This window comes from Poeciliopsis prolifica, unplaced genomic scaffold (assembly GCF_027474105.1).
Source record: "Poeciliopsis prolifica strain line A6 unplaced genomic scaffold, Auburn_PproV2 SCAFFOLD018, whole genome shotgun sequence".
Taxonomy (NCBI): Eukaryota; Metazoa; Chordata; class Actinopteri; order Cyprinodontiformes; family Poeciliidae; genus Poeciliopsis; species Poeciliopsis prolifica.
Genome location: NW_026562393.1, coordinates 8,829,216 through 8,852,441, shown reverse-complemented (window position 1 = coordinate 8,852,441; position 23,226 = coordinate 8,829,216). Strand labels below are relative to the sequence as shown.

At 36.9% G+C, this 23,226-nt stretch overlaps 1 protein-coding gene across 8 annotated transcripts in view; it reads left to right on the top strand.

Moving 5' to 3' along the window:
• The window catches only part of pald1a (phosphatase domain containing paladin 1a), a 45,210-nt gene extending 25,650 nt beyond the window's left edge, over positions 1 to 19,560 (top strand). For all 8 annotated transcript variants that reach the window (XM_055042928.1, XM_055042931.1, XM_055042927.1 and 5 more), the window contains 2 exons: positions 10,409 to 10,564; positions 16,476 to 19,560. In XM_055042928.1, coding sequence (XP_054898903.1) covers positions 10,409 to 10,564; positions 16,476 to 16,625 — 306 coding nt within the window. In that variant the 3' untranslated portion in view covers positions 16,626 to 19,560. The remainder of the gene's footprint in view (positions 1 to 10,408; positions 10,565 to 16,475) is intronic.
• Positions 19,561 to 23,226: the final 3,666 nt, after the last annotated feature.

Sequence of the window (23,226 nt, the reverse complement as noted above, 5' to 3'; positions counted from 1 at the left end):
TGTCCCATGAACTCTGTCGTTTTCTCTGCCTGTCACTTTCAGATACCAGGCTCCAGGAAAAAAGGGCGCTCTGTAAACTCTCGTTACAATTATTGGGACACTAATTACTTACTTCATTTTTTTTAACTTGCATGTTTTTATTTTATAATGAAAAGCTGATGGAGCTTAAAAATGACTTTTTTTTTGTAGATACAATGATTAATTTTAGACTTAAATGTCATTCAAAATGTTTTCAAATGAAAGGTGTTAAATTTCATATTGTTATGCCTTTTGAGTGTCAGGCTGTTTTGGTTAAATAGTAAACATCTCATGTCTCATGACCCAAGATTTGAATACAGCAAGATTTAAATATTCCATAGCATTTTTTTCTAGATGTCCTTCAGTGAAATGTCAGTAGTTATTGATAGGCTATGTCTGTGAAAAGAGCAGTCAACAAAAAAACAATTTTACCTGTTCTTTAAAACAAAAACTAAGTGATGAAGAAGTTTAAAAGATTAGTGGTAAGCTTGGGAAGCAGAGCTAGCATTGTTAAAATGGCAGAAAACTGCCATTTTTTTCCCAATCCCATAACAGAAAGAAAGTGAAAGCCCAAAAAAATTAAACAGAAAAGCTATGCTGTACTTTGTTCGGCCTATCAAGACTGAAGTGTTACCCTCTCTATCTCTCATGGAGTTTGAAGGAACCGCAGATATGTCACAATATTTTTCCAAAGGACATATCCCTGAAGTTTTACAGACTCACCAAATGTGAGTTTTCTCTCTAGTATTCTGAAAGTGTTTTCATCCTTTACAATGACATTGACAGCAGAAGAGTGACTGCATTGGTTGTTGTCCCTTCCCCAAACTGTGGCCTGTTTTAATAAGACCTGTCAATAAACTCTTATGGTGTTCCAGGAAAGTCACTAAGTTTATGAAGCAGGAGAACATTTTTTTTTCTGTACGTTTTGTCTGTACAATTCACTGCAATCGCATTGAAACATGCTAAACTGTCATTTTAGCACAAAAGCAATGTGAAGTGAATTGATAGATTGAATGTGTTGAGTGGGACATGTATATATCATTAACCTGTGTCAATGTGCCTTTTTAAGGCTGCCTGCAGTTGGGAGAAAATGTTTGTGGGTTTTCAGACGAGCACAGTTGCTTCTGGAACACCTTCCAGTTTCAAGATTATTTGTAATTGTCACCGTACAGATATACATTTAAACATTTTCAGTGCCCAATGTAATAGTGATTAAATGTGTAGTGGACCCTCACCTATTCATAGTTCAGTATCTGTATTTGTGTTTCTCCAGTCTGAACTATCAGCCTAGGGGATAAACAGTGCCAGATGTTGATAGAACTGGCAGGCAACAGCAGACCAAAAAGGGGGGAGAAATGAGGGGAAAAAAGTCTTATCCTCACCATAAACCCTCCCCCATCTAAAACTACCATCTTCTCCCAGTTTGACATTGGCTCAAGAGCCTTAAAATCCCTGCTGCCAACCAGACATGAGACCACAACTCAGATACAAAGTCTAACAGTTAAGCTAATGCAATAAAGGAACAGTTCAGTTTCTGTACAGATGCAGTTGTTTTTTTTGTTTTTTGTCATTGTTGTCAGGCTTTTTAAAGCTTTGTTGATGTATGGTTATAGGTTTGGCATGGAGTCTTACTTTAAGAATGACTAGAATAATTTCCTCACCAACACTCAGTTATTTTTTTCTATTTGTTCGAGGCTTCCACTCCTCTCCAATCTTCTTGTTATAGCATCAGCCATCACGTTGTGTTTCTTATTGGAATACCACATTTCAACAAACAGTTATATTTCTGCTCCTTTTCCAGGACATCATTTTGCTCAGTGTGCCCAGTGTTACCTTTCATTCCAATGAGCTGCGGTCTCTTTACCCTTCACTGATTTATTTCCGAGCAGCATGCACTCTCTGACCCGAGAATATGATCGCTGAAGATCATTGGCCTCTGCCCAGACCATCAAGAAGTTACTGAAAGCAAAAGTGAGCTGTGCTTCAGAATTGGCCAGTCTCATCAACCTGAACACTAATCCTTTGCTGCTGGGTGACAGCGGCTCCTAAAATCTTTTTTTTTTTTTTTTTTGTCTTTTGTCAAAAATGCAATGCTTTTCTACCCAGGTGGTGAAAAACATACAGAACAAGAAAACAGTGAGTGGTACTAACTTTGCTTCTTTTCTGTGTGCGTGGGTGTGAGTGTGCATGTCTGTCCAAAGAAAGGTGCTCATGGTTTGGATGGGGCAATGGAAACATATTTTAAGATATGGAACATTGATGTGTGCAGATTTTCTTGCATAAAGTTGCTGAAAATATTTAGGCTAGAAAGACAAAGGAGCAGCAAGGACCTCCAAGTTCACCGATAAGGATTAGAAATCAAAAACAATGAAAAAGATGCACTATGCTATATATTCGGATTCTAGTCATTGTTCAACCTTTACAGTTTAGAATCCACACTCAGTCCTTGTCTTTCCTTGATGCAACTTGTAATATTTTTGGCACAAAGGTCTTGATATAAACATATTTTCAAATCAAGCAAAATACATATATGTAAAAGAAAGATAATTCAGTTATTTTCCACACACAACTTCCAAATGAAAGATCTAGAGGTACTTCTTCTCTAAACTTGATGATTTATTTCCATCTATGGATGTTTGTATTATCTTGTCGTATTTTGCAAACAGTCCAAATCACTTTCAATAATCTACAAGTAATTTGTCGCCTTATAGGATTTCTCATTTCATACATTTGTTGGTAGAATTTTTGTTTCCTCCTGTTTTTTGTCTTTAGAGAGTAAATCTGAGTAAATTAGACATTTAATAAGAGATGTAATTTTTAAGAATGTTACTGTCTACGGTTATCACATATAACCTGCAGAAATGCAATTTTTTCAGTTAACAAATAAAATAATAAAGATGAATTTTATATCAAAAATACAAAATGCATTTTAGCTGCCTTGCAGTTACTTTTTAACACCTGTTTTGTGGATGAATCCACAAAACACTTTGTGGATTCATCCCAAGATTCTCCCTTGCTGCACAAGTTCAGAGCATCAGGTTTTTAAAGTTATTGCTCTACTGTTTTCATTAGTTTTTCCTGTTCTGTTATTTAGAACTACCGGTATATATTTGGTCATTGAATCCTCATTGAGTCAGTATATTTGACCTGATTCAAGATCCATTTATACTTGTATATAAATATATTTAAAATTTAAAGACTCTCTCCTGCTGTTTGAGTGCAGTAAATGACACTGTACGATAGACGTGTCCACAAACTCTCTTGCATTAACCTTGCTCTTTCTCTCTCAAGTTCTTTTTCTCATTTTAAAATGAGAAACTTTGTCTCCAAAGCAGTAACAGGCTGGTTATATTCAAATGCTAATTTTATCTAGTTACACAGTCTGTGTAGAGACAATTATGGTAATGTGCTTATTTCAATCACTCACTGAGGGGTTGCTCTGTGTCTTAGAAAGGGTTTATTTCACTTGAGCTTTTCCATATTTTTGAACTTTACAGCTCTGAAGCACTCAATATGTTTAAAGATGCCTTTCTGCTAATGGTATCTGTAGAAAGTAGAGTTTTATTCTGAAGTAAAAGAAGATTGAAACGTGGTTTATCTTCCGATTAGATGGAGATTGTCTGATTAGTCTGTAAACTCAGTTGGGTTTAGGTCTGGACAGTGGTCAAACAGACGGGACAGGCATGAATGGTTTGCTGAACCATCGTAGTGCTGGTTGCTTATTTAGGCGAAAGGTAAACCTCCTGTCAAGTCTCAAGTCGTTTGCTGACCCTAACAAGTTACTTTTAGGATTGCTTTGTTTATAGCTCCATTCATCTTCCTTTGTTTTCTGCAAATTTCTTTTCCTCTATTAAAGAAAATCATTCCCCACAGCATGATGCTGCCCTTGCCGTGTTGAGATGGTATGCTTGAGGTGCAGTGTCGCTTCCGTCACACATTGTGTTTTGCATGCAGGTCAAAAAGTAAAATTTTGTCATTTTATCAAAGCATCTTTATAGATTTTCTGCTCTCCTTTTACATCCACAAGGCACTTTAAGTTCCAATGTCTACTTTCTCTTTTTTTCACAATTCATTTTACAATCATTAGTTTACTTTCTTCTGCTTTTAGGTTTTCTTTTATAAGACTACACCACCATTTCTCAGAATGGTAGTTCAAATTCATGCCAGCTAAATACCATAGACCTCTCTTTCCAAAGACATGAATAATAAAGATAATATCATTTTAAGGAGAGAGACCCAGCTACATTATTAACAAAAAATTCTCAGTAAGACAAATATATGTGCATAGATTATATCTGTTCACATGTGCACACTGTTGAGGATAAATAATTCTGTTTTCTTGGGTCAAATTGTTTTACCTAACCATAATTGGCTGTAGTTTCCTTTCATGCCATTTTTCTGTCTGCGTAGGGTTTGCATTCCCCAAATAATTTGTTTCTTGATAATTGTTGACGAATGTTCGATTAGAAAATGGAGTCTCCAAGAGTTATTTTACCAGGCATACGTTTGTAAAAAATGTACCATAATTTGTGAGGTTAATGTGGGCAGATATTCCAGTCTGTGTGTAGGCAAAGTTGATTTGCCCTGTCTGCTTCTGTGGCATTTGTAATCTCCGCTCACCAGACATGCCATGTAGTCACGTTTTTTTTTCTGCTTTCAATCGGTCTTTTGAACCCAAAATATATCAAAAGACATTTTGATGCATTTTCGTCTACAGCTTTTGTAGATTTATTTCTCTCATTTGCCAAGCCTTTGGTCATTTTAATGCTCGACTTTTGTCCCATTGTTAATAGTTTACTGAAATATTACAGAAATATTGGATCTGTTTCCTGGCACAGATTAATGAAACTTATGTGAGAAGGCTTCAGGGTTGTGCCTAGAAGAACTGCCTGTTTTGAGCACTTTATGTACAATGTTTGGATTTAGATGGTTTGCCTCTAAAATCCACCTCAGGTTTAACGTCATAATTTAATCAGCACAGTGTGGCTGGAAAAAGACAGAGGCCTGGAATCTGCAGAAACCATTAGTAGAAAGGCATCTTCATCTCTTTCTTTTACCAGCTGCTTCATGGCTTCTCTGGGCCTTTAAAAAGGAGTTTTGGGCACTATCTCTATCCATAAAGATCAGTTTTTGAAATTAAGGCCAGGTGATGTATAACTTAGCTTTTATCAAACTTTGAGGTGAAATTTGGTGGCTTGATTTATGTTAAAATAAAAATAAAAAAGTAATTAATTAACTAATTAATGTGCAAAAATCTATTCTCAGAAAATATATGCATCCAAATATAATATTAAATAGCTTGATTTTAACATCTGAGAACTAAAAAAAAGTTTGAATGTTGCAAAAGAAAAGTTATAATCTAAATTTATTTTCAGTGACGCTTGCTGTGGAGAGAGATACTTGCTGGATTAAAAAAATAACATGAGGAAAAAAATGACCAAAATTCTGCTGCTCCTCGTATTAAAGGCTGGGAATACACTACAACACTGAATGATTCACCCCAGATACTGACTAAATGATGATAAGATAATACAGAATGATTGTATAATTTCCGCCATTGTTTGTTGTTCACAGTGTTGCAAAAAAAACATTATTTCTACTACTTAGTTTATTTACTACCTAAATAAAGTGATGTATTAAAAATGACAAATTTTGTGGTTTGAATTACAAAATATTTAATCCTTTAAATCAATTAGATGTTCTAATCTACAGTATTTTGTTTTTCCAAAGAACCATCTAGTTATACTTTAAGACTGTGTTCTGAAACTACATGCCAAACATAGAGGAATGGATAAATGGGTAGTTCACAATAAAGAATTGAAATAAAAATTGTTTTCCATATCTATTTGCTTATTCTTATTCAGGCATGGAAAATACTCACATTCCAGAATTGTTCACACTTCTATATGAAGTCTGTATTTTTGTCAATGAAAAAAAAATCTAAATAAAGCAAACAGAGTTTAAATAAACTTTCGACAATTTTTGCATTAGAGTCACTTTATGAAATTACATGAAAAGCACAGTGAGATGTCTGTACGTTTTCTTGAGAAGCAATGTATAGCTGCTTGTCCACCCTCCGCAAGCTTTAGTTTGTTTTAGGATTTGAGTAGGAGTTGTTCTTGTTGAATCCGATGAATAGGTGTTTGTGCAAAGCTGTGTGGGAAGGGCCAATATAGGTTGGCCTTTTTACCTCTGCAACCCCATCAGCTGGTAATTGACACCATATGTCAAACAGACAGAGAACTCCATAATATGAACCTCTTATTTTAGCGCTCGGCCTCTTGTATAGTCATGTAGGAACAACACATTCAAGTTGGAAATATCAGCAGAATCATTTTAAATAAGAAAACAAAAGCTAAAAGAAATGGCATCAAAATGAGATGAAATAACTACAACTTACCATTAAACTTGCCATCTTAGTATTTACAGAAAGCTGAGAAAACAATCTGTAGATTTCGTAGAAGTTCACTTTGTAGAATCAGAGCTTTCTTAGTTTATAAACTGCAGGATTTATTTACCCAGATAAGTGAAACGATCACATCCCCCGGGATGTTATGTAGAGCATAAATGTCAAACTCATTTACACCACGCACTGAACTCTGTTGTCACAGATTTTGTTCATTGCTATTACGAGCAGGTTTTTCTGGATCCAACAGCATGATACAATTGTGGATTAAATGTGAAAATATATCCACATAAAGATGTCTGCTGATGTCTAAATGTGGTTGAATTGTGGTTTGGGTTGATCAAATGGAACAGCGTGACTTTCGAAGTCTGTTTGAATGTCATGCTTCGTCGCTGAAAGAAATTACAAGTTTTAACCAATTTTTCTGAACTGGCCAACCAGTACAGAGAAAACAAAACAAACAAAAACAAAAAAACAACATATCCATAGATACAGAGTGCTTGGATTTTTTTTTTTTATGGTAGGGTTAAATATGTCATATTGCAAGGCCATATCCTGTGCACCACCATATCAGATTCAGATCTGGGCTCTACATGGGCTTTTCCAACACTTCCTCTAATAAGTCATTCTTTTGTTAGCTTTGATGTAGTTTTGGGTCGTAGTGATACTGAAAGAAGTTGTACTCCAGTTTTCTTTCACAAGCCTCAAGGTTTTATGTCAACATTCACTGGTATTTGGAGGAAGTTATTTCAATCAGCTTCCAGAAAAGTAACTCTTTTCTGCATACTTGACACCCTCTGTGGAAATTTTTGAATCATTTTACAAATTCAGATCACTTTTTGTTGCATTATGCAGTTAAAGTACCGACTTCTCACAGCAACTCCACTTAACCCTCTCATTTTACCACTTTCCCATTGTAATTGATTGTATGTCTGCTTTGCCAGCAAGCATTCCTGAATTCTCTAAAATAAAACATGATTGGTTTGGCTTCTCTCTCAGCTAGGGCTGGGGAGATCTCAGGATGTTCATTATCACACCTCAGAGGCTGCTCCTTTTGTTCTTGAAGGCCAGATGAGATGAGAGGATGCTGACCTTTTCTATCCTTTCATGTATTTCAGCACACGAGGAGAAATTTGTCTTTTTTTACCAATAAAGCTTTACAGGAGTGATAACAACTAACTCCCTCTGCGCTTAGTTTTCAACTAACATATGGAAGTGAGTTTATATACATTGCACCTAGTGTGAGACTGCCCTAGTATTTCAGAAATGTAGAACATCTTTCCTGACATACTTTTCTAAAGGAATTAAAAAAAAAAATGCTCTGGAGAGCACCCACCCTCACATGTGGCTCCCTCTTCTTGTAGGCGGACAGATGGTCACTTTCAGATTTAGAGTTCAACAGATTGTTGTAGGTGTGAATTATGTAATCTCTTCAAGCTAATCACTTTCATTTGCTCCTTAAGGTGTTTGTGTACTAAAAAAAATAAAAATAAATGCACTGCCTAACTGCTTTGCTTTTTTGTTGTTGTTTTTTTAACTGGCTAAACATTAAAAATGTCAAAAAAACAGTAGGGGTGCAAGGTGCACATGGTAATCAGGTTCACCAGTGTTCACTGTTTCCTTTTTAGTTGTAACCTTGAGAAATGTGGAATAACTACTTAAGTGTGTAACTTTTCCTCTTTTTCTTTAATAAAAGATCAACAACTTTAGACAGTGCACACATTGTCTGCCTGGGAGAAGTTTCTACTCCACTCTAACACATGCTTTGGAATCTGGGAATGGAAAGGAAACTCTTCATACTCCCACTTCCTCTGCTGTCATTTAACTCTGGAATGATAGTATTATAATGTATGGACATTTAAAATTGGTTATCAAACTAATTTCTTTATATGTGGCACTCTTTTTATTCACTCCTAGACGACTGAAACTGAATACTCTCAAAAAGAGTTTCTTCCTATGATATGCAGTGAACATGGACTCTATTAGGTGAAACTATTAGTTCTTGAGAAATTCTATAAGTTCTTAGTGCGTCATACACTTTTGTCCCTTTGCATTTTTTTAATCCAAACCAATACTAACACTTGGTAATTTAACGATGCAATTACTGCTTCTCCCATTTAGATGTTTCGCATCATTGGACAAATGTTAAGATAGGACAAAAATAACCTGAGTAAATGCTAAACATAGTTTTTAGATTATGATTTTATTTATTAAGCGAACAAAACCTATTCAAATCACCCAAGATCCATTTGAAAATATATTGGCCTCCCTTGTGAAAGGATGAATTAACTGTGATCAGCTGCATTTTCTGGTCGATTTCATGTCTACCCTACAGAATCAAGAAGTCAGCAAAAAATATTGTTAGAAAACATGCATTAGACTATATTATCAAAAACAAAGTAATTTTAACAGGTGAAAAGCAAAATATCGATTACTTTGAAGTGAAGGTGAGTGCCCTAATACTTGTGGCATAAATTCAGTGCAGATGTGGCATGATCTTAAATGAATGTTTATGCTTGCAGTACTCACTTCTCAGAGGAATTTAGACCAATTAATCCATCGTGAATAAGTTAGGATTGTACTCGGTGAGTAACCCACACATGCTGAACTTCCCAAGGCTGAGATTCAAACCCAGGATTTGTTTGCTGCCAAGCAGCATTGCTAACAACTGCTCCACTGTGCAGCCTTTTTTTTTTCCTGCTGAGTAACAAAGCCAGTAAGTCGTCTGGCCTTTTAATATCTATGTTCTAACACAAAGAGGGATGAGGGACCCTTTAACTCTAGGCCTCAGATTTCTCAAGGCTTCAATCAGTATGAAAAAAAGGAACGTGTCACTGACTCAACAAACTAATGAAGACTTGCCTTCAGCTTCCAACAACCTGTAATCAAAGAGCAGCCCACTTGCTGACCTTGCTTTTTTTCAAGTTGCCATGTATGCAATTCAGTGAAGCCTCAGAGAATTACAAAGAGAATTCTCTGAGGCTTCAGAGAATATTCATTAAGAATATTCATTGTTGCATTTTGTTTCAGGAAAGAGATTTTTTGATATTTGTTTTATGCTTTCAGACTTTATAGATTTTATTCAGTCTTGAGTTTGAAGGATTTTTCCCTCACCTGTCTAGGCTCTGGTCTAGTCACATTAAAGTGTTATTATCTTGTCTTTTAAATAACAATCAAGGGAATTATTGGAGCATCATGTACTTTGGATAATTGCACTGTTGTGCTGCTGATCATAGGGTTATAAAGTGAAAATTTTGATTAGCATTTATGCCAAGAGTGTTCTTGTATCTATGCTTATTTTAAAACACTGCAGTATTATGAACAGTGGTTTGTTCTGCTGGTTACCTTGTCTGTTTGCTGACTATTTTATTAGAGAGCTTATATTTTGAGCAATCTATTTACTCTTTTTACTACAAATTTCATTCTGCTTTCAAATGTTTGGCCTGTTGTTTCAATAGTAAGTCACAAATATTTTTTATGTTTTGTTTTTTCTGTTCAATGAATTCCCTTTGGTCCATAATGTTCATTTGAGAGTCCTGTTCACTTTTATTCCAAAATAGACAAATAAATTACCTATATGTTGCTACTTGACGCACTGTGGAAATTTTTTTTATTGAAACCTGCAAAGTTGATGAAAGAGAAATGGCCTTGTTTGAGCTTCTTGTTAAAATACTTTTAACAAGAAAACATGATTAGTATTAAAGGATGAAAGTGTTTATGTTGTCATAAGACTAGCAAAGGACAAGTTGTTTATTTAAATAAAACCAGTGTGGGTCACCCTCTTTTTTTGTATCTCAAGTAAATATTTCCAAAACATTTTGTAGGTCAAGTATGTTTTGCTCGACACAGGCCCTTCAGTTGAGCTCTTGGCTTTAATTTCACTACATTGTGCTCTCAATAAACTCATACAGAAGTATGTACAACCACTAATATATAAACAGTGCTTCACTGTCTTTTTTATTTATTTATTTTTTATTTTTTTAGATCAAACCTGAGAAGACAGAAAATGAGTGTAAGCAGCAGCTGCTCAGGAGCCTGCAGTTCCTGGAGCGCTACATTTACCTCATCCTCTTTAACACATACCTGCATCTGGAGAAGAAGGACTCCTGGCATCGCTCCTTCTCCGTCTGGATGGAACAGGTAAATAAGCCTTTGACAGCAAACTTTCATTTGCTGGATTTGTGTGGATAAAAAAAGACATACATTATCCTAGTTTGCAATAGTAGAGCATAATGGCTCTTTTATTTTATCCAAGATTTTTGATAACATATTGCAGTAGTCAGCATCAACATCAGTAGATGTTTTATGCTTGGAATGATGAGAGAATGGTTTTACAAGCAGACAAAATTACGTTCAACACGATTAAAATTTTTCTTGGGGTCAAAGAAACACTTCTATTATTCATGGTGAGACTGGCTGTAGAAACATGCCCTTGAAGCCCTGGAACTCTTTAAAATTGCCCAGCAGAAGTCTTCCTCTGTTTTTTCTTTTTCCTTTTCTTCTTAAAAGATGGATTAAAAAGGCAGAAATCCAAAATAGAATGGAATGACTGCTGTGAAAACAATTGCCACTGAAATATGCACAGTCATTCATGGCATTTTCTTCCTGTTATGAATAGCAAATATATGTGGTGCATCAGGGTGGCTGTAATTGCCCAGTTATGCCATGAAAAGAATGCAGGGTTTTGTGCAGCGAGGATGAATATTCTGCTTGGAAAACCAGTTACTATAATAATTTCAAAAATCATCCTCAGAACATGAATCTGAAAACCTTTCATTTTCGCAGTTGTTTCTACTTTCATGTGAATAAAGACAAAAGTAATACACCGCTTTGAGTGGTGTGTGAGTATCTGCACTGCTGCTTTAACAAAAGATAAACTAAAAATTCATTATTTGCAGCTGTTGACTGGGAATAAAATATTGTATAGTGCCGTATAAAATAATTTCCTCTCACTGTTAAACATTTTCTGTCAGTGGGCTTTTGATTTTTTTAGTGCAGTATCTATCCAGTGAACCTACTATCAGTCTGCAGAACATCTTTGCAAAACCTGTGATCAGGAGGTGAAAGACCATCTGAAACGAGTTTGCAATTTTAGTAGTCTGACATCAGTTTCAGAATAACCATTTTGTAAGGAAGAGGCATTTTTAGAACAAGATAAAGGTGTACATAACTCCATAATAACAGCCTAAAGATCTGATGTATATTTGACGCTTTTGTCATTGAGTATAGGAAGCCACGTAAATGCTGAAGAAAACTTTGAACACCTCAGATTGAAACCCATAGAGACTATTTAAAAACCTTTTATGACTTAAATAGTGGCCTCAGCTTGCTGTTCAGAAGAACTGTTGCATTACTTAAATCTAATTTTTATGATGGCTGGTCACTCTGCAGCATAATTATCATTACAGATGTACAAATTGTCTCTTTTTCAACAATGGAGAAAATATTAACTTGCAGAACTTTGATGACTTCTGACTTCACCTGTTTTCAACTCTGTACTCTGAGCTACTTAAACATTCATTGTGCATGTATTAACAGGAAATGATGCAGAGATTACACTTAAAAGTCATCTTTTCTTTTGAGTTGTTTTATGCTGATCTAAATGACAAAAATAAACACCATTAAGGATTTATTGCAATAATGTTTTGTTTTATAAGTACATAAAGTAACCCTGAATTTTAATTTGAATGCAAATCAAGTTAAAATCCTTTCCTATTTCAGTTTTTCTCCAGAATAACTCATTTTTATTTTTACTGCCTGCACTTTATACTTGCGTTGGCTTTAAAAAGGATTGTCCAAGCACTAATGTGCTTAATCTGATTTAAAGTTCACCTGTGCCAAAAAGGTTTGATGAATTTGATCTTTCAATGTTTTCTATTGAAGCAAAAGAGCTCTTTTGAATGCACAAAATAACCCATATCGTGACAGTTTTGATTCGATGAAATGTCATGAGTAAAACTTTCCCTCTGAAACTCTGTTGCATCAGAGAAGAACAACACTTTGCTAACTTTAAGCTTCACTTTACTCTAAATATAATATGATGCAGTTCCCATGGTTTTCTACATCAGTTTCTGATTGGTTGAGCAACTTTGTCTGGACAAAAGTGTAAGTGTGGATAGAAAAGCTGTCCTATGTCCAAATAAAAAATAAAAAAGTATAGTAGCCAAATTTGACCACGTGAACACATCGGTGAGATAGATTATTTTAATAAATATTATTTCAAAAAATGTAAGAATTGTCAAAGGGACACTGTTTTCTGGGCACATAGTACCTTTGTATGGCACAATCAAGCTATTATGTTAACTGTAGTTATTTGCTGAAACTGTTTGATACAAAATAGATTTTTGATTGTACTTGCAGTCTCTGACTTAGTAAGGCATAAAGCACAGATGTCCCTACTTTTCCAATGTTATTAAATGAAATCAAATTTTTAAACTGTAGATATTTGAACCAATATGTCTGCACACATTTGGACTGACATGCAGCTTTGATTTGACTGTCAGTATAAAGAACACTATCCTGACAAACAACATCTGTATTCTGATGCCTTTAGTGGCCCAGTTGCAGCACTCTGGCAGCCACCCAATTATTCTGACCCAGCCAACCCTGCGGCGCAATCACTAGCCTATCATCAGTGACCGTGGCTGGATCTGTAATGACAAACGGCCAACGCTGAGGGCAGCGGTCGCGGGTCGTCTCCACCGCTGGTCATGTTTTTTGGAGCCGTGGTTACACAACCTCTCAGGTCTGAACTGGCACAGTCTGTCCTTCGCTCTACATTGGCTGTGCTGTACATGTGGGATCTAATTTGATTTTTGTGTCCACTAAAAGCAGGAGTGCAGGGTTTCCAATCATGACAGGTGATACTAGGTTAGTGATGTACTTGGCTATTTTTGTTTTGCTCAGAACATGTAAGAATCTAATACCGGAAACGCAACCAAACCTTACAATCAGTCACATTAGATATAAAAATACACTGAAACTATTGAATGTAGCTTTTTTATTTTTTACTTTGTGTTATTAGCAGCAACAAGATGTACATTAGTCTTGAAAGATTGAACGTACTTATGCATATCCCCCAAATATGTTGGGGATAAATAGTTCTACATTTACCCCTGCTTTTTAAAATGACATGGAAGAGCTAAAAGTGCCAGTACATCATCAGTCCTTAACGTAGAATCAGAGGAAAAATTTCTTGAAAGTTATAGATATTAAAATCCATGTTTGCTAATCCAGAATGTTGGCTTTAGCACAATAGAGGGACCTGTGTACAGTGCATACCTTAGATGCCTGCATGAGGGTAACCTATCAGTCATTCCAGCTGTTTTGATGTGTGCCACAGAGGCTTCACTGTAACCTTTGCGCCGACCTGGTATGTGCCGCCTTTGAGATCGCTGAGTGTGGGAAAGGCCGGTGCCTCCCTACCTCTCCTACCTTTCAATCCAACACCACAGCCCTGCGTCATGAGTATTGGCGTTAGTGATTGTTGCATTGCAGCACAAAAGTCCTCAATCCGACTGCTTTGCTTACTGTCAATGCAACAAGGTCGTTACCAGAAGCCGATGATTTCAAAACTATTTTACAAATGCAAAGCATTAGGGGGTGATGTTTGTTTTTTGTTATGTTGCAGTGAGCTGGCACAGTATGCTTAATTTTTTAGGCTACATGTATTCAGGCCTCAGCTTTTTATAAACCAAATCATCATGAAGAGCATCCATGTGAGCTTTCAAAATGTCCATTATATTTATAGTTTAAAAATAAACAGAACTCACAAAATAAACAATCAGAAAATAACATCCCAAAATCACTTCTGGAAAAAGTAACTCAGTGGGATGCAGCCCTACTTTCTGGGTAACAGCATCTACATTTAGCTCCTTCAATTTTGCCATTACCATTAACTTTCTACAAACATCTCAAAAGCTCAATGCTTACTCTACCATAATATTACTTTGCAAGGTTGATGTCCAGTGTTTGGTTTCTGCCACACAACTTTTTGCATGTTTCATTTTTCACTCATTTGAGCAGAGCACTGTCTGTCTCCTTAACCATTAGCTAATTCCATTGAAGAACATTGATGCCAGCAGGATGCAACATGTCAAAATATGGAAAGGATGAATCCTTTTGGAATGCACTATTGGATTACTAAGCCATTGCTTTTTATTGTGTTTTGGAAGTGATTGTTTTATTCTGGCCTTATTTACTCTGTTGGCATCACAATTAGTTTTGCAGTAAAATATCAGGTTAAACTGACGAGAATAGTTATTTTCCAAGAGGGAGTAAACCTTTCCTGCCTGATTATCTGGCACAAAGCATGCACAAAACATATTTTTTCAAACTGGGTAGTCTTCTTCACAATCCTTCAGTGGATGTCAGCACACTCTGCACTGATTCAGCTCTCTGGAGCCCGTCCAACATCCTCCTTTTTTCTGGCCTCTTCCTCACAAATTATCCTCCCCGTCTTCTGATTTTCACACATCCATTATTTAGACAGCCTGAATGCGGAGGAGATGAGTCAGGTTGCCCTGGTGAACAGCAAAACCGCTGCGTCTCAAAGGAATCACATCAACTGACTAATAGTTCAGCTGCACCAAATCATCAAAAAGCTTGTTAAACAGAGATGTCAGCTTTCCAGGAGAACATCACATGGAAGCATAGATGTCACAACAAGGAATGCTGCTGAATGGATGACTTATAAACAGTTGCTATAAAGATTAAAAAGAGAACTGTGTGTAAAACCCTTCATTCCTTCTTTTCTTTCAAGAGAGTAACAAAAAGATTGCAACTAACTCGACCTCTTTTGTGACAAAATATAAAGACGAGGCACAGTACTGTATTTTGCCTGCCTGTCCAAAATTTGCAGGCTCAAATGAACAGGGAAAAGTTAACTTGGAAGAGTTTCGGCCACTTTACCTCCAGAATGTCTTCATTCAATTCTGACTCCATACTGAAACTATAAAATATACAAAGTAAAACTTGTAACAATATCTTACTTGCCCATGCATGTTGTTTTCCTATTTTAGTTATTGAATGCTGAATCTTCTGCTGCAGGGTAAACTTGGCAAGCTGAATCTCTTCTAATGAACCGTTCAACTTTTAAAGATGCTTCCAGGGAAGTCTGGAACTGTTGGGTCTTGGACAGATTTGTTGGGATTGTTGGGCTTTATATTGCCAGATGTTTCTGGTTGGTGCTTCCCATTAATCGCAAGGTGTTTGACATCCACAGTAAACCATGATGCAGTGTGACTAGTGGACTAACATGAACAGTGAACTCTCTACAGCACACTCTCCTGTAGATAAAAACTCACAACTTACTGTAAATTTAATCTACATTTTTCAGCTTAAATAACAAAATTGTAAGAAGTACCCTCATCTGCATCTCTGAACATAATTTAAAGTCTTGCCAGAAGCCGAGACTTCTAATATGTTAATTAGAACAGAGTCTGCGTAAAGTCCCAACATAATGCTGCCACTACCATGTCTCACCAGTGGGTTGCCGTTCTCAGTGTTATATTTTTTCTACTGGCATGCTTGTAAATTCTTTACAGGGGTGAATGCTAAAATTTCTAATTATGAAGAGCATCATCTTCTGTGTGTTTTCTGTGCCACTTAGATGACTTGTAGCAAACTGCAAACAGAATTCTATACGGCTTTAGTTTTGCTAGACATAGAAGATTTTGTTGTTCTACGTCTCTTTAACTGTTGATCAATTGCTAGGCTAAAAACTGCCACCTTTGTGTCTTTGTCTCTCAATAAACACCTCAAGAGTAACAACAGACATGCAGACAGATTTCTGACTTGTTTTCTCCTGCTGCTTATAGGTCTCATAGACAGAATCACAGATTTTTTTTCTTGCCTCATCCTATCGCTTCTGACAACAGTCGCCTATTATTTCAGTGTAACAGCTACACTTGTAAGACACCAGCTGATAAAACGCTTTTGTGTTGCAATAGTGTTTTTGTTTCATTTTTAAAAGAGGGAGAAAAGGAAAGATTTCCTGACTTTCCCCTCCCCTTTTGTCATTAATTTTTGTTTTGTTTTTTATTTGTGGTAGGTGGCTGCCAGAGCTGGAGTTTATGACATCCTCAACCAGCTGGGTTTTTCAGAGTTTGAAGACCCAAGGGAGACGCCGCTGGCCAGGCTGCGCTACCGCTGGCAGCAGCAGAACATTCAGTCACTTCCTTTCCGAGGGGAATTCATCTGAAGGATGATTCCTCTGAATGCACCGCTTTCACAATGAGAGACACTTACAGTAACCCTGTTCTGCCTTTATAATTAACCCCTGTGTCGTGAATGAGATCAGGTCTTATTTCGATTGTTTTATTGTTGATCATCCTAACAGCTCCTTTTAGCCTTTACCTTTATTTTATAATCTTCTCCTTTAGGTGCCTTCTTTAAATCAATTGTTAACTAATATAGATTTTTTTTTTCTGATTGCAGATTTTTTTAGTCCTTTTTTGCATCTGAATTTTTGCATCTAGTTTGAGGGGAAAAAAGAAAAAAAATGTTTTGAAGGAGAGAAACAAATTCCAGTGTGTGACCGAACAATTATGGCTGCATGTCACAACTGTTTGCTGTTGTGTGATCTGATATCTTTTTTTTAAGCGTTGTCCTTTTCAAAGTTTCTTTTTTTTAATTCATGGTGTACATATGATGGCAGTTATTTAAGTTCTAATGCGTCCATGAGCTTATCTAAGAGTAAATGGTTTTCAACAGTTTCACATTATTATTTTTTCACCTTTATGATAATTGCCACACTGTGTCCCTTCGTTGCATCTGGATTGTTTGTTTTTTTTCGCCATAAGTGTCCAGATGCAGGTACTGACATGTCAATAATTTTTATGTTAGATTGACTTTGAAGGTGTTTGTCTTTCAAACGATAGAGAAGTGGTCTTTCAATTAAATTTTCTTCTTTTTTACAGTTCTGTAATTATAACAGCTTGGCATGGTTCACAGCACAATAAGATATTTTTTTCATATAATTTGGTTCCTTAAACCTAATGGACTCTCATCTTTTCAAGGACCCTGTTTTAAATGCCTCCAGTTTTCAGAAGCCTTGAGTTGTTCGGCCTCAGGTTTGTGGATTGTGCCTGCAACTTGCGACTGTTAGGTTTTGGAAATAGACCTAAATATTTTAATATGAGTACTTAGATGCCTTTGAAACCAAATAATTCATCATAAATGTCATTCACTCGACTGGAGACGAATCAACACCATGTTTGGAGCCGCGTTTGCAGAATCAAGTTGCTTGTTTAAAGTAGAAATGACTCGGCTTAAAAGTGAGCAGGATATGTGCAGATCCTCCTTTCACCAGGTTGCCCCATCTTCACATCATCACTCTGTCTGCAGGAATTAAACCATACCTCAAATTATATTTATCGCTGGAAATAACCTGCTCTGGAAATATTTGGGGTAGTTCATTTTAGTAACAAGCACCAATGTTTCACTGAAGACTAGAGATGCATTGATCTGAATGGATCTGACACTCTTGGATTGTTTAAATAAACTTGGGGAGGAAAACTCAGATATTCCTCCCCCCAGTGACAGCAGTCATGGGAATCCCAAGATGTTTTTAGGCCAGAAAGGACATATAACTCCCCTCAGGAGGTTCAGGATCTGCCCTGGAGTCCAAATGTGATTTCTTTCAAAGTAGAGAAGTAGCCTTATCTCTAAGGCTGGAAGTGATCAAAAAGTTTATTTTAGTCACTTGTATCCTAAATCTCTTTGATTTGGTCATGAGCCAAGTTCTATGACACACAAGTCGGGGTTGAACCAGACTAAGCAGAGAAACAATAGCTTCACATTTTGACCCCAATGAGTGTACATACAAATGTTACATCACTGAAAGAGACAAAAAAAATACAGAAAAAAATTGAGTCAGAGACCAACGCCTGACCTAGAAGCAATCCCCCTTCTTGCATTTTAAAACTATTGCTTGGACTTTAAAGAGGTAATTTCTGTCCCCGTTGGCTCATACTTTGTTACAAACTTCTAAAAGTGCATACTTGAGATCATGGCCTGGAGATGCCAAGAAACCCACATGATCTGCAAAACCTAAACGTGTCATCTGCGGTTCCTAAACCAGACTCTCTACTCTTCATGACTAGAGTGACCTGTCTAGTCTTAAGGTCCATAGAGACCAGGTGGAATCAGCAGAATCCAACCAGCAATGAGAATAAGTTCAACCCACCACTTGATTTAGTTGTGTGAGGGCTAAATCACACAACCCAACTGCTTAATTCTGCTCTCATCGAAATGCTTTGATATGATCATATGCTTTCTCTATACATTTGGTACAGTTGCTGTAAAAAATGTTTTACTATTTCAAAACAAAGACAATGTTTACATATTTTAGCATTATACAAGATTTTACTATGCTAACAATTGCCTCCTTCAAACCCGCAGCTGTCATTACAGTAACAGCTGTCTCGATGTAGATCCTAACCTTGACTGAGATTTCCAAATTTGCCAAATCCTTGAAAATCATAAGAACAAAATAGAGCAAATTTCCTGGACTCCATTCAGTGTTTATGTTGTTTGCTTTTCGTTTTGCACTCGCTTGCTTTCTCACAGCTTGAATAAACCGCAGATGGTTCAAGAGGTCTTGAGTTGAGGTTGAATTGTCTTCCTTCAGTAGCAGTGTCTGAAGAGTGGTGTTGCCTGACCATATCAGCAAATTTTGGTCATCAGCTGATTTCTCTGTGCATCTTAGCTACTGTTCAAGGGTATGTCTCCAATGTCTTTGCACTTATTTTAAAAAAATATAATTTGGTATTTTGTTTTTCTTCAAAGTTTGCATGCTTTAATCAAGAATCCTACCCTAAAACCAGAAAAATAAGCAAATAAAGATGTCAAAAATCCATCATAAAGAAGCCTTATGTTTCTCTGTTGATGTTTCAAATAAGCAGCATCGCTTTGGGAGGATTAGATGGAAATTCATGTGACTTAATTAGGTGGAGGTTTAACATTCTTGTGTAACTTTGTAACACAAGCATGTTTAAGTGTAAGTTTTGATAACACCTTAATATCGCATTTATAGTATTTAATGTTTTATTGTGGATATTATGTGTCCCCTATTTTTTATTGTATCTTAATTTTTTTATTTGGAAACTAAAATAAAAATACAACTTAAACTGCAAGCCTGATTTTTGGTACATTATTAGGATGGTATTGTATCAGGGTGGAATATAAAATGCTGATCTGCATTAAAGATTCGGTGTGCTGCAGTTTTAAGTGTCCCGATTCCACTAAAGCCAAAATAATTTTGCCTCTTCCCTCCTCAGCTTCTTTTCCCTTTTCCTCCTTATCTCAGCATCATCCTTTTGCACCCCATATGAAAGAAAACTTCTCGTATATCCTTGCAGCTTCCCTGACTTGTGCCGGTGCCAACCTCGCAGAGCGGAGCAGGTTATGGGGATTGAACGGCATACATTTACAAAAAAAAAAAACAACAACAAAATAACACAGATGATTCTTTGTTGGACTGAGATCTTAACATTTTCCATACACAGTAATAAAGAGCTTAGTCAGATCAAAGACTAATCTGAAAAGCCTTTTGATGTGGACAGGTAGGGTCTTAATTAAAAAAAAAGAAGAAGAAAACTAGGGTCACTTTCCAGAACGGAGGGTTGTGTGAGGATTAAAAGCCACCCGTGGTCGGCACATCAGTGAAGCTCACTTGGCTTTGCTGGCCTACTTTGAAAGACTAATATCTTAGATCACTTCCCTTCTTGTAAGAGCATAGCAGGCTTATCTTCTGGAATACGGAAGTTGTTAGGATTTCTGTCACACCGCTGCCTATCTGCTCTGGAGTGTTCTCGGTATAAACCCAGTTGCCTCAAAAGTAAATCCCACCATACAGGTTGCCACATTTCTTTCCTCTTGAAATGACCTTAACTTTGAATTAAGATAAATATACCGCAGTCTTGCAAAACAACACAAAGTATCGCATAATTGCATTGAACTACAGGAAACCTACCAAGACATGACCCATCCACCTAACCCAGTAAGCCAGGCCAGGAGAACATTAATCAGAAAAGCAGCCAGGAACTCCACAGTAAATTTGATAGAGCTGCAAAATCCACAGTACAGGTGGAAGAATCTGGCATTTCAACAACTGTCAAATATGTGGAAACGCGGCAAGAAGACCATGCAAAGCCCAGTTTCAGTTTTGCCAAAAGGGGAAACGGCAAAATCTGAAAATAATGGTGAAGCATGGAGGTGACAACATCATGCTGTGGGGACATTTTTCTTCAGCGGCAACAGGAAAAATGGTCAGAGTTAGGAAGACGGACTGGGCTTGATGATCCATAATCCAGAAAAAGTAACCATAAACACACGCAGTTACAAGTTTGCATCACAGTACATTCATGTGTTATAACGGCCTAAATCCTTTAAATCTGAAGCAAAACTTTAAAGTTGCTTTTACGACTGAGCTGGAGGTATTTTTTTTTCAGAAAGATTTGCAAATACTTCAGTCCCTAGATGGGGAAATTGAGTTCAGACATACCACAAAAGACTTGTAGCTGTAAATGCAGTGAAAGCCACCTGCGACATGCTTTTACAGTAAACGCAAATGCAGGCCACACGTTTCAGAATTTTACTTGCAAAGGATTTATAAAAAATAACTTCAGTCAGGCGCTACATTGCGTTGATCTATCACATAAAATATCAATAAAGTAGCTTGGAATTCATCGTTGTGATGTGACAAAATGTGAAAACGTTACAGAGGTATAAAATCTGATGCAAGCCACTATATGGATAAAATACACTGCAACCCTTTTGCAAAAAGCAATGTCTGTTCCTGTTTTCTCTTTACCCGCAGAGACAAATCGGTTGAAACAACCGATACGGATATGGAGAGGGCCTATTTAGTTGCAGCATGCGGCCAACTTGACTCCGGGTCAAGATAAGCCCAGGACATGAGGACCATGCTTGGATGATATAGCGGCCCCCTCGCCTTTGAAATCCCGTCCAAACTCATTGAGATACTCCCCAAAGTGAAATTCAAGCTAGTGGTTCTGAAGGATCCAGAGATTACGACGGACAAAGAGCGCCATTGAAGAGCCGAGCGGCAAAGAGGGGATGTAATGAACTTCATGTGGAAAGCTTCCCGCTGCAGATGAGAGAGCTGGTCTGGACAGGAGGCATGGCGCTGGTGTGAGGGTGCACGAGTGCATCGCCATCCGCTTTGATTGTTCTTGTGTGGATGAAGGCAGAATGACAAACACCTTGGAGACTCCAGTGTGCGCCGAGCTCTCAAAGGGATTTGATCAGTAATAAGAGCATGAAGGGAAGCGTTTAATTTTGCACGTCCAAGCCTTTTTTCTTTTTTTTTTTTCTTACCATGGGCAATAATGCACAGTCCCTGATAGGCGATGCATTACACACCTCACTGAGCAGGATAATGAAAAGTCTCCATAATAAAATGAAGAAATTGACAAATAACTTTCAAAAACTCATTTTCTGTATCATTCAGTCTTTTGGCAGACTTCCTGATTTCGCCATTTATAGGAACTAAATCAGGGTAGTGTGTTATATTGTAAGCTGGACAACACTGCAGACATAAAATGCGTTTTACAAGGACACGCTGATTACATAGTTATTAGTATTTGCACACAAAGGGTGGTTAAAGCTGTTTGGATTTATTTCAGTAACTCAACCACTTACAGAAACACTTAGAGACTAATTGCCTTAATAGAAATAAGGCATTTAAGATTAAAATATTACATCAAACCAATAACGCAATTTAAAAAAAAAAATACAGAAATGTCAGCTTAATGAATAGGACAATTAAAACCAGAAGTTTAAAAACAACAAAAAGACTCACCTTTTTTTGTGCTGACTTTTCTTGCTTTACATCAGTTAGAATTACCAAACTTATTTATTTTTATTTGCTAAAGAAAGAATTCTTGATGTATTCAAAATCAGAACTTAGTCTTTGGTTGCATTGCCTTTGAACTGATTTGGGTCAAATCTTCCACAAGCTTCTCCCAGTAGTGTGGTGGCGTCCTGGCCTTTGACTCCAGGCCAGGACGCCTGGAGTGGAACTGGGCGTGATTTTGCCCAAACATGTCTTTTCATATTTGCCCATGAATTCTCCTTAGAAGTGAGCTCAAGGCTTTGTACTGTCCACACCAAAACATTGAGTGTGTTGCCACTCTAAACCACTTTGACTCAGAGTGATTGCATTGGAAAACCCATTTGCTTTAGAGCTTTAACTACCAGGCTGATGTCCCTAGTTGTTGCTTCAATATTTCTGACTATTTTCTCTCTATTGATGTTTTGTTAAGATGCTCCTTCAGTAAATATCCCCACAAAATATTGCTGCTACCACCATGCTTCACAGCTGGAATGGTGTTACTCACACCAGACCTCCCTCCAAATGTAACAATGGTCTTTAGTCAAAGTTCCATTTTAGTTTCTGAATCCCAAAACCAACTCTAAAAAGGTCAAAATTTTCAGAAAGACGACATTATGTAGATGAGAATTGCATTGAGAGAAAATGCAGCTTTTTTTTATTTTTATCTTTTTTTGTTTGTTAATAAATGCTCAGTTTTCACAGTGGTTTTGTAGGAGTTGAAAAAATACACTCAAAAAGTCCACTATTATACATTCCTCTGTTTTAAATGGATACACACTGAAATGCTTCTGCAGCACAAAGCACTGCAAGGCAATTCGTACTTTATTCAGCGTAACAACTGTTAAGCTTCAAATCCCTCCACTCCCTCTCTGCAGACAGACCTCTCAAACTTCTGGGCAAAGCTGCAGCTGCTTTGCATCTTCTGCATCTCGGAGAAGAAAAA